At 34.1% G+C, this 13046-nt stretch overlaps 1 protein-coding gene across 2 annotated transcripts in view; it reads left to right on the plus strand.

Moving 5' to 3' along the window:
- Window positions 1-12159, plus strand: part of LOC132721983 (uncharacterized) — a 24023-nt gene extending 11864 nt beyond the window's left edge. Inside the window, exons 2-4 of one of the 2 annotated variants that reach the window (XM_060706372.1) lie at window positions 2920-3090; window positions 6611-6851; window positions 10984-12159. In XM_060706372.1, the coding sequence (XP_060562355.1) occupies window positions 2920-3090; window positions 6611-6851; window positions 10984-11429 (858 nt within the window). In that variant the 3' untranslated portion in view covers window positions 11430-12159. The remainder of the gene's footprint in view (window positions 1-2919; window positions 3091-6610; window positions 6852-10983) is intronic. The other variant, XM_060706373.1, reaches the window with a different exon arrangement.
- Window positions 12160-13046: the final 887 nt, after the last annotated feature.

Below are 13046 nucleotides of genomic sequence, written 5' to 3' on the forward strand. Positions count from 1 at the left end.
TTTATGTCAGACTCTAATATGATAACATCTGACATTATTATTTAAGTCAAGAACTTTCTGGAGAATTGAGGCAAGAACAATAATATTGCTTAATTTCGTATAGTATCATATTACAGCATAATTTAATATCGTATACCTGAGTGACACTAGCACAGTCAGTGTGAAATTTTTTGCATATGTTCATTTTACGTTTACATCATGGTATAATTATGTTGAATATATATATAATATTATGTTACGGAACATTGTATAATTAAATAAAGAAATACGAGATGATCAACAGTTTATATGTCAAGAAAACTTGCACTGGTTTTAATTACTGTAATATACATGTGCAAAAAACGTAAAAATATAGCAGAACGAAACAGTCACTTGACAGAAGAGAAATTCATTGTTGGCTGAGAAATAACCCAATTGGCAATTACAAATATTTTAATTAAAGAAATGGAGTATTTAAGGTCATTTCGGAGGTCCAGAAAAAGCTTTGAAATAGCTACTATTGGCCTGTTCTCGAAAAAGGTGATTTTCTGTTTACTTTTATTTTTTGGTTTGGGTTTTTACACAGGTGAATATTCTTATGGCCAAAGCTGACATGCAATGAACCATGTATTGTAACATGTATTCTTTCGCTCATGAGCTCAATCAGGGTTGGAATATTTTGGTTTTGACATAAGCTAGGCTTGTCCATTATGTGTGAAGCATTTCTTTACTTGTCCTTAAGATATTAATAATAATAATTCTGAATATTTCATATGTCTGTACCAGCTGTAACGGACAACCTGGGGCAATACAGACATTTGATTCTGTGTGCAGATGTGTTTTATTTCCAAAAGAGAACCACCATTTCAGATAATTTTAAATGACTGTAAATTTGTGGAATTTTCTATATCTAAGGGAAGATTTTGAGCATGAATTATAATGATTTTCTGCAAAAGTCAAGTCTAAGTTTTGGGATTGGAAATTGATTGTACACCATTCATCACAATGGCGACACTAAATTGTCAAAGGCATATGTTATGATTCATTTATGATTATTTTTTAGCCGAAATTACATTTTTCAGCTAGTCTCATCATGCTATCATGCTATCATTAATTTGTTATCATCATTGTCCAAGCTAAAAAAACATTGCTAGTGCACTCTTAAAATCAGTAGGTATGATTAGATACTCTGCTCACCAAGTTGCTTAGATTAACACATAAATGTTTTTAATCACATACCAATGCTTATTTCGCTACTCTGTAAAAATGGTATTGCCTGGCATCTGTGTGCATATATTTTGACCTGACGCTATTTGCATTATACAAGCAAAGTGTGAAGACACACCAAATGTTAGCACACAGGAACTTGAAACTCTATCAATATTAATGATAATATCCAAAATATACCCCCTATACAGTATAAATAAACATTAATTTTATAAATATATAAATATAAAATAAATATATTTATAAATAAAGTTTATTTATACTGTATAGGGGGTATATTTTGGATATTATCATTTATATTGATAGAATTTCAAGTTCCTGTGGTTTTAAGTGTTACACTATAGGCGCTTTAATGAAAATCAATTCTTTTGCACTGTTAACATTCTTTATTTTGGGTATGTGATAAATTGAATGTAATATTCGTGTATGTTCATTAAATGTATTGAACTCGTTGAATTAAATAATATTTTGCTCACATAATATGATTTTATTCAACAAGTTCAATAAATTCAGCATTGAACCTACACTCATTTAATATCCTCTATTTCTTAAATTGATCACTAAAAAATGCACTGAATGCTTTGGCCATCACATTAAACATATCTCACTTTTCCATTTTAATATATCAGACTAATGCTTTAATGTTGATAATTATAGCATAATATGCATGTATGTGTGTGTGGTACGGTGGGCATGTGTGTGTATACCTTTTTTTATTTAGTAGCCAATCCTGTGCCAAGTATTGAAGCATCTATGAGTTTGAAGATGAGATTTTGTGTAATAGTCTTGCTCAAATGTATGCCCTCTTTTTGCATCATTTTATAATAGTGGTACTGATTGGTGAGAAAGTGTGTGGTTGAGACTGTATGTGACGGCACTATTGTTTCATTGGCATGGATCCAGTATACCCAGGCTTGTCATTGGAATTTTTTTGAGACATATTTTTTTTGAGGCAGTCATTTTTGGGTTATTAATAGGTGTTTCCTTATGTTGAGACTGTAAACAGGCAAGAAATACCAAAAATTAACCACTTTCAAATGCTAATATGTTTGCATATAATTACAAAGTTAAAACAGTGAAGAAAATAGTACAATGTTTAAAGCACTTAGGACCTCATTTTGTTATAGTGACCGATCGGTCAGCCCACACATATTTAACAGAGCGTATGCTAGTTTATGGTCTGTTCAGTGTTTGGGGCTGACTCAGAGGGAGGTCACTATAATGCTCTAAAGAGAATAGAAGCGCTGTGTGCTTTTCCTTATAAAAATTATACTGTACTTAATTAGAGCATAATGGTAAAAGTTCAACATGGAAGAAAATCATAATGTTTGAATAACAAGAATTCTAGTAGAATGACTACTGAATAATGTTGTCCGTCAGCATGTATAATATAATGTGCGTTGGGTAAAATATTTCTCGGTATTATATTCCATTAAATTTTAGTAATCCAACAAAAACAATAGTTCTCACTAACAGGCGGTCACGATACTTTTTTGTATCATCACGGACATCTTTGTGAATATTATTTTATTTAAAGAATGTGCAAAGTTTTGTAAGGTATAATATTTTGAGTATATAAGAGATAATATAAAAATAAAATAAAATGAAATATATTTTTAAATTACATGTATCTCTTAATTATATACTTTCCTCTCAAATTTGGCATGCTCTGAATTCATTGTTTCTAATTATTTGCCGTAAATCTATTTATAGCAAAAACCAGAGAACAGAAATGAGGGCGTGGCTAGCAAAAAACAGGCTGGCAGACCGGCAGGCTATGAAAATATGTCACAAACGTTACCCACTAAAACACAAATTCTAAACCAGGGAGATACTGTGACACGTTACACCAAAGATCCTACAAGTAAATCCAACAGTCAAGAGGTATTATAATTGTTTGAATGCGCTTAGTCTAAAAGAGAATTTGTATCATTGTTAGGAGATCTTTGTATTGAAAATGTGTCCGAGTTAAATCATAAAACCGTACATGCACAGTGCATAAATATTAGTTACCAGCACTGCAGTTACCGCACTGAGTGTCAGCATGCTTGTTTATTGGTTCATGTTTTCTGGTGTTTACTTATTGTGGCAACAGTTAAAAGTTATATTCAGATGCTCGCACTTTGGTTGGTGGTTCATTCATTTTAGTGGGAGAGGTTAGGGAGTGGTAATGGTGCATTGGGTATGGGTAGGGGGCTGGTAATGGTGGGTAGGGGAGAGGTAAAGAGCAGGTGATGATGTAGAAGGGGGCCATTGTTTAATAAATAGTTTACCTTGAATTGGTAGATACTAGAAATTAATATACAAAGGACATCTAAATACAGGTTAATGCAAAAAGCACAGGATAACTGCTAGAAATTATTGATAAGAAATTGAGATCCATCTATTGAACAAAAATAAAGATTCCATATAAACTATACTGTGTTGGTGCAACATAAAACCCTACCCCTCCCCCCCCCCCCCCCCCCTCCAAAAAAAAAAAAATTGTTTATATATAAACACAGAATGTAAATGTGTAAATATTAATACTGGCACGATTGGTTTATGTAACTATTAATCATGGCACAAATATGTTTAATAATAGCAACAAGGAAGTTCCAAAATCATGGGCATGACCACAACATGAGTTTTATCTATTATTATGTTAATCAATGTTTATTATCAATTTTGGTACAATAAATATTCACAAATATTTGTTTAAAAGATAATATGGATAGTTTACATAAAACAAGGTTTGCAATACGAAAAGTTTAATCACTCCTACATTGGTATTTGGTCAGTTTATTTACACATAGACTGAAAATAAGATTAGATAATATCAATTTATAATCTGAAGTTGAATCATTATGCTTTCTTTTCACTTGCCATGCTTAAAGTTGTGCTTTAATGTTTCTCTTCAATTGCCTTGCTTAAAGTTGTGCCTTAATGGTTTCTCTTAATTGCCTTGCTTAAAGTCGTGCCTTAATGTTTCTCTTTAATTGCCTTGCTTAAAGTTGTGCCTTAATGGTTTCTCTTTAATTGCCACGCTTTCTCTTTAATTGTCTTGCTTAAAGTATTGCCTAAATGCTTTTCTTTTTTATTGCCATGCTTTCTCTCTAATTGCCTTGCTTAAAAAATGTGCCTTAATGTTTTCTCTTTAATTGCCTTGCTTAAAGTTGTGCCTTAATGGTTTCTCTTTAATTGCCTCGCTTTCTCTTTAATTGCCTTGATTAAAGTTTTGCTTTAATGCTTTTCTCTTTTATGGCTAAAATGCTTTCTCTTTAATTGCCTTGCTTAAAGTTGTGCCTTTGTGTTTTTAGCTCACCTGTCACAAAGTGACAGGGTGAGCTTTTGTGATCGCTTTTCGTCCGGCGTCCGGCCGTCCGGCGTCCGGCCGTCCGTAAACTTTTACTTTAAATGACATCTCCTCATAAACCACTAAGCCAATTTCATCCAAACTTCACAGGAATGTTCATTTGGTGGTCACCTTTAAAAATTGTTCAAAGAATTTAATTCCATGCAGAACTCTGGTTGCAATGGCAACCGAAAGAAAAAACTTTAAATATCTTCTTTTAAAAAAACCATAAGAGCTAGAGCTTAGATATTTGGCATGAAACATCTTCTAGTGAGTGTCTACCAAGTTTGTTCAAATAAAAGCCCTGGGGTCAAAATTGGCCCAGCCCCAGGGGGTCATTGATTTTCCCTATATGCATATAGTAAAAACTTAAAAAATCTTCTTTTAAAGAACCCAAAGAGCTAGAGCTTAGATATTTAGCATGAAATATGTTCTAATGGGTGTCTACCAAGTTTGTTCAAATAAAAGCCCTGCGGTCAAAATTGGCCCCGCCCCGGGGGGTCATTGATTTTCCCTATATGCATATAGTAGAAACTTAAAAAATCTTCTTTTAAAGAACTCAAAGAGCTATGGCTAAGATATTGAGCATCAAACATGTTCTAATAGGTGTCTACCAAGTTTGTTCAAATAAAAGCCCTGGGGTCAAAATTGGCCCCGCTCCAGGGGGTCATTGATTTTCCCTATATGCATATAGTAAAAACTTAAAAAATCTTCTTTTAAAGAACCAAAAGAGTTAGAGCTAAGATATTTAGCATGAAACATGTTCTAATAAGTGTCTACCAAGTTTGTTCAAATAAAAGCCCCGGGGTCAAAATTGGCCGCGCCCCGGGGGGTCTTTGATTTTCCCTATATGCATATAGTAAAAACTTAAAAAATCTTCTTTTAAAGAACTCAAAGAGCTATGGCTAAGATATTTAGCATCAAACATGTTCTAATAGGTGTCTACCAAGTTTGTTCAAATAAAAGCCCTTGGGTCAAAATTGGCACCGCCCCGGGGGTCATTGATTTTCCTTATATGTGTATAGCAAAAACTTAAAAAATCTTCTTTGAAAAAACCCAAATAGCTAGAGTTAAGATATTAAGCATGAAACATCTTTTAGTGAGTGTCTACAAAGTTTGTTCAAATAAAAGACCTAGGGTCAAAATTGGCCCCGCCCCGGGGGTCATTGATTTTCTTTATATGTGTATAGCAAAAACTTAAAATCTTCTTTGAAAAAACCCAAATAGCTAGAGTTTAGATATTAAGCATGAAACATCTTCTAGTAAGTGTCTACAAAGTTTGTTCAAATAAAAGCCCTGGCCCGGCCCCAGGGGGTGTCATTGTTTTTAACTATATGTGTATAGTAAAAACTGAAAAAAAATCTTCTTTTAAAAAAGCCCAATGAGCTAGAGCTTAGATGTGTAGCATGAAACATCTTCTTCTGGGTGTCTACCAAGTTTGTGCAAATAAAAGCCCTTGGATTAAATTGGCCCTGCAACGTTGGGGGGGGGGGTGGGGTTGGGGGGCCTATATACAGGTGAGCGACCTCAGGGCCATCATGGCCCTCTTGTCTCTTTTGTTGCCTTGTTTAAAGTTTTGTCATAAAGCTTTTTGTTTAATTGCCTTGTTAACAGTAGTGGCTTAATGCTTTCTCTTTGCCTTCCTTAAAGTAGTGTCATAAGGCTTTCTCTTTAGTTGCCTTGCTTAAAGTTGTGTCATAAGGCTTTCTCTTTAGTTGCCTTGCTTAAAGTTGTGTCATAAGACTTTCTCTTTAGTTGCCTTGCTTAAAGTTGTGTCATAAGGTTTTCTCTTTAGTTGCCTTGCTTAAAGTTGTGTCATAAGGTTTTCTCTTTAGTTGCCTTGCTTAAAGTTGTGTCATAAGACTTTCTCTTTAGTTGCCTTGCTTAAAGTTGTGTCATAAGACTTTCTCTTTAGTTGCCTTGCTTAAAGTTGTGTAATAAGACTTTCTCTTGAGTTGCCTTGCTTAAAGTTGTATCATAAGGTTTCATTTAGTTGCCTTGCTAACAGTACTAGAAAAAAACAGGGTAAATTCTGAATGAGAATTTACAGAACCTGTACATTACTTTCAGAATGAGGAGAATACAGATGAAGAAGAAAATTATGGTAATGTTGCCATGATCAAACTAGCTAAGAAGACTGATCTCACAAATAAAGGACAAGATGATATGAAAGATATGCTGGAGATACAGGAACTAGGGGAGGCACCAAAAGCTCCAATGCCTTTGCCATCTTCTAAGGGCAAGAAAAAAGGAAAAGGTATTGTGAAGAGTTTTTCTCAAAGGGTGAGCAAAAAGTTTGGAAGAATGAAAGGTAAAAACAACTACAGAAATCTGGGTGACAGAAGGCTTGGCTAAGCATGTTAGAGATATGATGAAATCTAGATGGCTAGGTGCTTGCCAGTATGTGAGATTCATAATTGAATAGATCTGGATGAATGGATGCTTAATGGATGGGTTTTTTTAGTCGCTTGCCACAAAGAAGCAGTAACATTTAATGATCACTTGTCCGTTGTCTGTCCATCCATCTGTCCTTGTCTCAACTACATTTCAGAAATTACATGTACTCATGCAATTTTATCCAAACTTTAAAGAATGATAAGTAACAAGTCTTGTTCTGCATATCCAGTTAAATGATTTTTGCCCTTAAATGATTTTTTAGCTCACCTGTCACAAAGTGAGAGGGTGAGCTTTTGTGATCGCATTTCGTCCGGCCTCCGTCCGTGGTCCGTCCGTCCGTAAACTTTTACTTTAAATGACATCTCCTCATAAACCACTAAGCCAATTTCATCCAAACTTCACAGGAATGTTCCTTTGGTGGTCACCTTTAAAAATTGTTCAAAGAATTTAATTCCGTGCAGAACTCTGGTTGCCATGGCAACCGAAAGAAAAAACTTTAAATATCTTCTTTTAAAAACCCTAAGAGCTAGAGCTTAGATATTTGGTATGAAACATCTCCTAGCAAGTGTCTACCAAGTTTGTTCAAATAAAAGCCATGGGGTCAAAATTGGCCCCGCCCCAGGGGGTCATTGATTTTTCCTATATGCATATTGTAAAAACTTAAAAATCTTCTTTTAAAGAACCCAAAGAGCTAGAGCTTGGATATTTAGCATGAAACATGTTTCTAATGGATGTCTACCAAGTTTGTTCAAATAAGAGCCCTGGGGTCAAAATTGGCCCCCACCCCAGGGGGTCATTGATTTTCCCTAATGAATATAGTAAAAAACTTAAAAATCTTCTTTTAAAGAACCCAAAGAGCTAGAGCTGAGATATTTAACATGAAACATGTTCTAATGGATGTCTACCAAGTTTGTTCAAATAAGAGCCCTGGGTCAAAATTGGCCCGCCCCGGGGGACATTGATTTTCCCTTATATGTGTATAGCAAAAACTTAAAAATCTTTCTTCGAAAAAACCAGAATAGCTAGAGTTTAGATATTAAGCATGAAACATCTTCTAGTAAGTGTCTACAAAGATTGTTCAAATAAAAGCCCTGGGGTCAAAACTGGCCCTGCCCCAGGGGTGTCATTGTTTTTAAATATATGTGTAAAGAAAAAACTTAAAAAAATCTTCTTTTTAAAAACCCTTAGATGTTTAGCATGAAACATCTTCTAATGGGTGTCTACCAAGTTTGTTCAAATAAAAACCCTGGGGTTTAAACTGGCCCCGCTCCGTGGGGCCTATACACAGGTGAGCGACTTCAGGGCCATCATGGCCCTCTTGTTTAAAATTTTATCTGGACTACATCTTTTATACTAGTAATGCAATTTAATTGAAACTTTACAGGGTTTTCCTGTTGAATGATTTTTGGCTGAGTAATGGTCCTTGAATGAAAAAGGCATTTTGGCTTGTTAATACTAATAAGTAGCCTAGCCTTATAAGAATCACTTCTTTGTTGTCTGACTTTCTGTCGACCAATCATTAGTTTGTCAGTCAGTCTGTTCATCCCAAAACTTGTCTGGACTACTTCTCAGAAACTACTACAGGTGCTATTTCATTCAAAAATAACAGAAATGATCAGTATCAAGTCTAGTTGTGCATTTTCTGGCATTTTTTCAGTTGTATAATTTTGTCAGATTTATGGCCCTTTAATTATTTTCTTTTGTTTATTTAAACTTTTGTCTAGACTACTTTTCTTTTTCTAATTAAATTGAAACTCAACAAGATTGATCAATACCTCAAGTTCTTGCGCATAATTTATGGGTTTTCCAGTTGAATGATTTTTTGCTGAGTTATTGCCCTTGACTAAAAAAAGGGTTTTGGCCTGTGAATGAATTTTGTGTCTCATGCTACACAGCAGTTAAAACATGCTACAAAGTAGCAACAACATACTGGAACAAACTGGTCAATCACCCCTCAATACAACTGTTTAATTGGCTATATCATCAGGCGACTCTGTGATCACTGATCACTTTTGTTTTTTAATGCATGTTGGGATTAAAATGAAAAAAAAAATATGGGGTGATTGTCTTTTATGGCTTTGCATGTTAGGAGTATGAATTGAAGCTTGGTGAATGAAGTTGCTGGCTGTTTGGTTATAAATAAGTTGCCGAGTTCCAGAATTTCTGTATGGGGGACATGTAGAGCTAAATATAGAAGTACTGTAGTAAGCTTACGTCTCAGGTAAGCTATACAGGCCCTTCAGGTCCTCTTGGTTTGAAAAAATTGTATTTTTGGAGTTTCATTTTATTTTATTTTGTTTGACGGAAACCTTTATTGCTTGTAATCAAGATTTGGCTAGTATATGGTTGTGGTTTAATCATTTTTACTTTCTTTTGTTTAAATTAGACTTCAGAAATTTTCTTTTGGGATGGTTGCATGTACAGGTACTTTGCTTGTATCTTTGTCAGAATATATTATATACATATATGTATCTATTTTTTTCAATTCAGGGCACATATTTCTTTGTGTTACCAATAACAATTTTAACATAGCAAATGTTTGCCCTGGAAACTCTTTTATACAGGGGGCAATTATGTCAGCCCTTCAAAAATTTTAGAGGGTAAATGTCTGTCTTTTAAGAATTAAGGGGGCAAAAAATGGCCGCCGCGCTGTTTAAAATAGGGGCAAACTTCTTGGGGGCAAATGTTTAGATGTTGCAAATGTCCGTTTTCCAAAAAAACTTGATGTTGATAAAATTCATAAAATGGCAGAATTTGAGGTATTTTGAAAAGTTCACAAATTTTATTACACCTATAACTGACTTTGATGGTACAAAATAAATAAAGCTAATAAACGGTACCACAATAATATTATGTCCTTTAGTTGTATAAGTTGTACCAGAAATTAACCTGATGTCGTTTTTTTTTTTAATGTACATGACTGTACTTCTCAGTTTCTTAATTTTCACACTTTATGCAAGGGCTTCAAATGACTTCACAGATTGTGATTGTAATAGGTGTCAAAATAAATAGTCACTGGAAGATACCGACATTTTGCAGGTTTTAATATAATCACAAGTATGATAACAATCTTTCACACCCTTTTCAATTTCCAAAAGTGAAAGTAAATATTAATTTATGTAACCCAAATTTTTCCAGAAAATTGTTTGAAATTTAGAAGTTCATGATTTATCTTCATCTTGTATGTGGCATGAATTGGAGTTATGAATTGCGTAGAAAACAGGAGAAATAATTCGGGACCCTGAAAATTTTTTGGATTTCTGAAGTTTCCAGATTTTAGAAGTTCTGAAATTCAGAAGTTACACTTTACCATAATTTTAGACAGTTATTACAAGTTAAACAAAAATAGAAACTGCATGAATTTGAGTTTTATAAACTCTCGTGAACATTATTTTGTGACTCACATATACAACAGAACTCCCTAAAAAGATAATGCATGCATCCAAAATATGTGTCTTATTTGAAACTGCATCCGCAGCAATATTATTGCATGTACGCAAGGATTCAAAAGCAGTGTTAATTGACAGTTTAACACCACCACTGTAATGATTTATCCGTGCTTGTAGGGGTAAAATTGCAAATCATTAGAATTATTATGTAAGTTGCAGAAAATAATTATAATTTGAAATTTGATATTGATAGAAGAAAAGTGGGCAGAGATAAATTTGTAACAGCAAGATGTAAGAATGTTAAATGGTTTGCTGGAAATTTATATTAGTGTAAATGATCAGACAAACATGTACACCTGTGTTTCTTTAATAAAACACTGTACTGAATCTGCTACACAAATTAATTAATCTTAAAAAAAAATCTTGTGTCTCTTATCAATTATTATTGAATCTAATGGTGTTGTTGCCAGGACAGTGGCAGGTCTAGTTTTGACACTGTACTGAACTTGTACAAAAGTTAAAATGGCTTAATTAGTAACCATTTTTATTACCATGCTTTTTTTTCATTGACTCTTCTCTGAAGTTTCAAAACAAAGAACTGTATAATTGACAGCATTATAAGTAATCATATAATTAATTTTTCTCCCATATTTTCAGAGAAAAGTAGTGCCCCCAAACCTGAGGAGCATATCCCTGAAGATTATGTGGATATGTCAGGTGAGCAAAAGCAGTCTGCAGAGAAAGCTGGTACCAGCAAGGCTGAGAGTCGGGACTCGTCAGAACTAGAAGATTATGAAAATGTGAATTATAAAGATATTCCAGTGGGAAGAAAAGCTGCTGTAAGTAAAGTAACAGAAACCAGCCCAGAAGAAGGAATGGAAATTTATGAGAATGCGCCCGGACCAACGTCGAAGAAAACTGATGGAAATAACTCTGATATGGAGGATTATGAAAATACTAAGGAATTAAAACTGGATAAAAGTAAAAAGCCTAAAGGCAAAGGGAAAGCAAAACCGAAAGCAGATGAAAATGAAATGGAAGATTATGAGAATATGCAAGATTTAGAATTATATGAAAATGTGCATGTAAGTCGTAAGAAGTAAAAAAAACAACAACAACAAAACTGAATCACATAAAAAAATACACAACAGTTGGCAAGGTTGTGAATAAGTTTTCAGTTTTCAGAACTGTATTCAGCTTACAGATGAATGATTGGTGAAATTCAGACTTAAAGGTTTAAGATTGGTCATATTCAAATTTAAAGACTTATGATTGGTCATATTCAAACTTAAAGGTTTATGGTTGGTCAAATTCTGACTTAAAGGTTTATGATTTGTCATATTCAAATTTAAAGACTTATGATTGGTCATATTTAAATTTAAAGACTTATGACTTTAAGATTGATCAAATTCAAATTTAGATTCTGGATATTCAAACTTGACTTATTTTTTTAGATAAAAAAAATGAACAAAAATATATGTATTAAATTTGCAAAGTATGCGAAATATGTTGGGGAGAATGCTTTTTGTTAAGTATAAACTCAGGTCTTGAAAATTTGCCAATCAGTGTACACAATTTTGTTTTATTTATTCTAAAACTAGTCTTTAAATTGGAACTGCTTTGGAAATGGTTTTTGTTTTAATTGAGAAATTATATTTGAAATGGTAGATAGCAGGTCATATTTTTCAAGATTTTAAAGCCTTTCCTATAAAAACTGTTGTCTTAATCTTAGATTTTTTTATCTGCTTCTTTGTAAGTATTTACTTAAGTCATGCAATTAGCTTTTTATCCCCCGCCAATGGAATTGGGAGGGGGATATAGTTTTGGCGTTGTCCGTCCGTCCGAATTTCGTTTCCGGAGTAGTTTTCTGCAGAAAACTACTGGCTTGGAATTCAACGAAACTTTATGGGAATTCATCATATCAAGAAGAGATGCGCATACCGTCGCTTGTTCCGGTCCGACCTTTAACTCAGAGTTATGGCCCTTGATAAGTTATGTAGTATGCATATAGAGTAAAAATCGTTTCCGGAGTAGTTCTCTGGGGCAACTACTGGGATGGAATAAACGAAACTTTATGGGAATCATCAATATCAAGAGCGAGATGGGCATAATCGTCGGCTTGTTCCTCGGTCAGACACTTTAAACTCAGAGTTATGGCCTTGATTAGTTATGTATGTATGCATATAGAGTAAAAATCGTTTCCGCACTTCTCTGCAACTACTGGCTGCGAATTCAACGAAACTTTGGGAATCATCAATACAAGAAGAGATGGCGCATATCGTCGGCTTGTTCCGGTCAGACACTTTAACTCAGAGTTATGGCCTTGATTAGTTATGCAGTATGCATATGGAGTTAAAAATTCTGTTTCAGACCCTTTAACTCAGTAGTTATGGCCCTTGATTAGTTTATGTAGTATGCATATAGAGTAAAAATCGTTACTGCACTACTTCTCTGCAACTACTGGCTGGAATTCAACGAAACTTTATGGACCTTCAATACCAAGAGGAGATATGTGCATATTCGTCGGCTTGCTCCGGTCAGACACTTTAACTCAGAGTTAGCCCTTGATTAGTTATGCAGTATCCATATAGAAAAATATTTGTTTCCTCGCTACTTCTCTGCTACTACTGCTGGAATTCAATGAAACTTTATGGGATACTAAGAGTAGATGTGCATATTAGAGTCGCTTTTTCCATGTCATCCACATTACTTATAACTTC

Source organism: Ruditapes philippinarum, unplaced genomic scaffold (assembly GCF_026571515.1).
Source record: "Ruditapes philippinarum isolate M1 unplaced genomic scaffold, ASM2657151v2 ctg1879_1_1_1_1, whole genome shotgun sequence".
Lineage (NCBI taxonomy): Eukaryota > Metazoa > Mollusca > Bivalvia > Venerida > Veneridae > Ruditapes > Ruditapes philippinarum.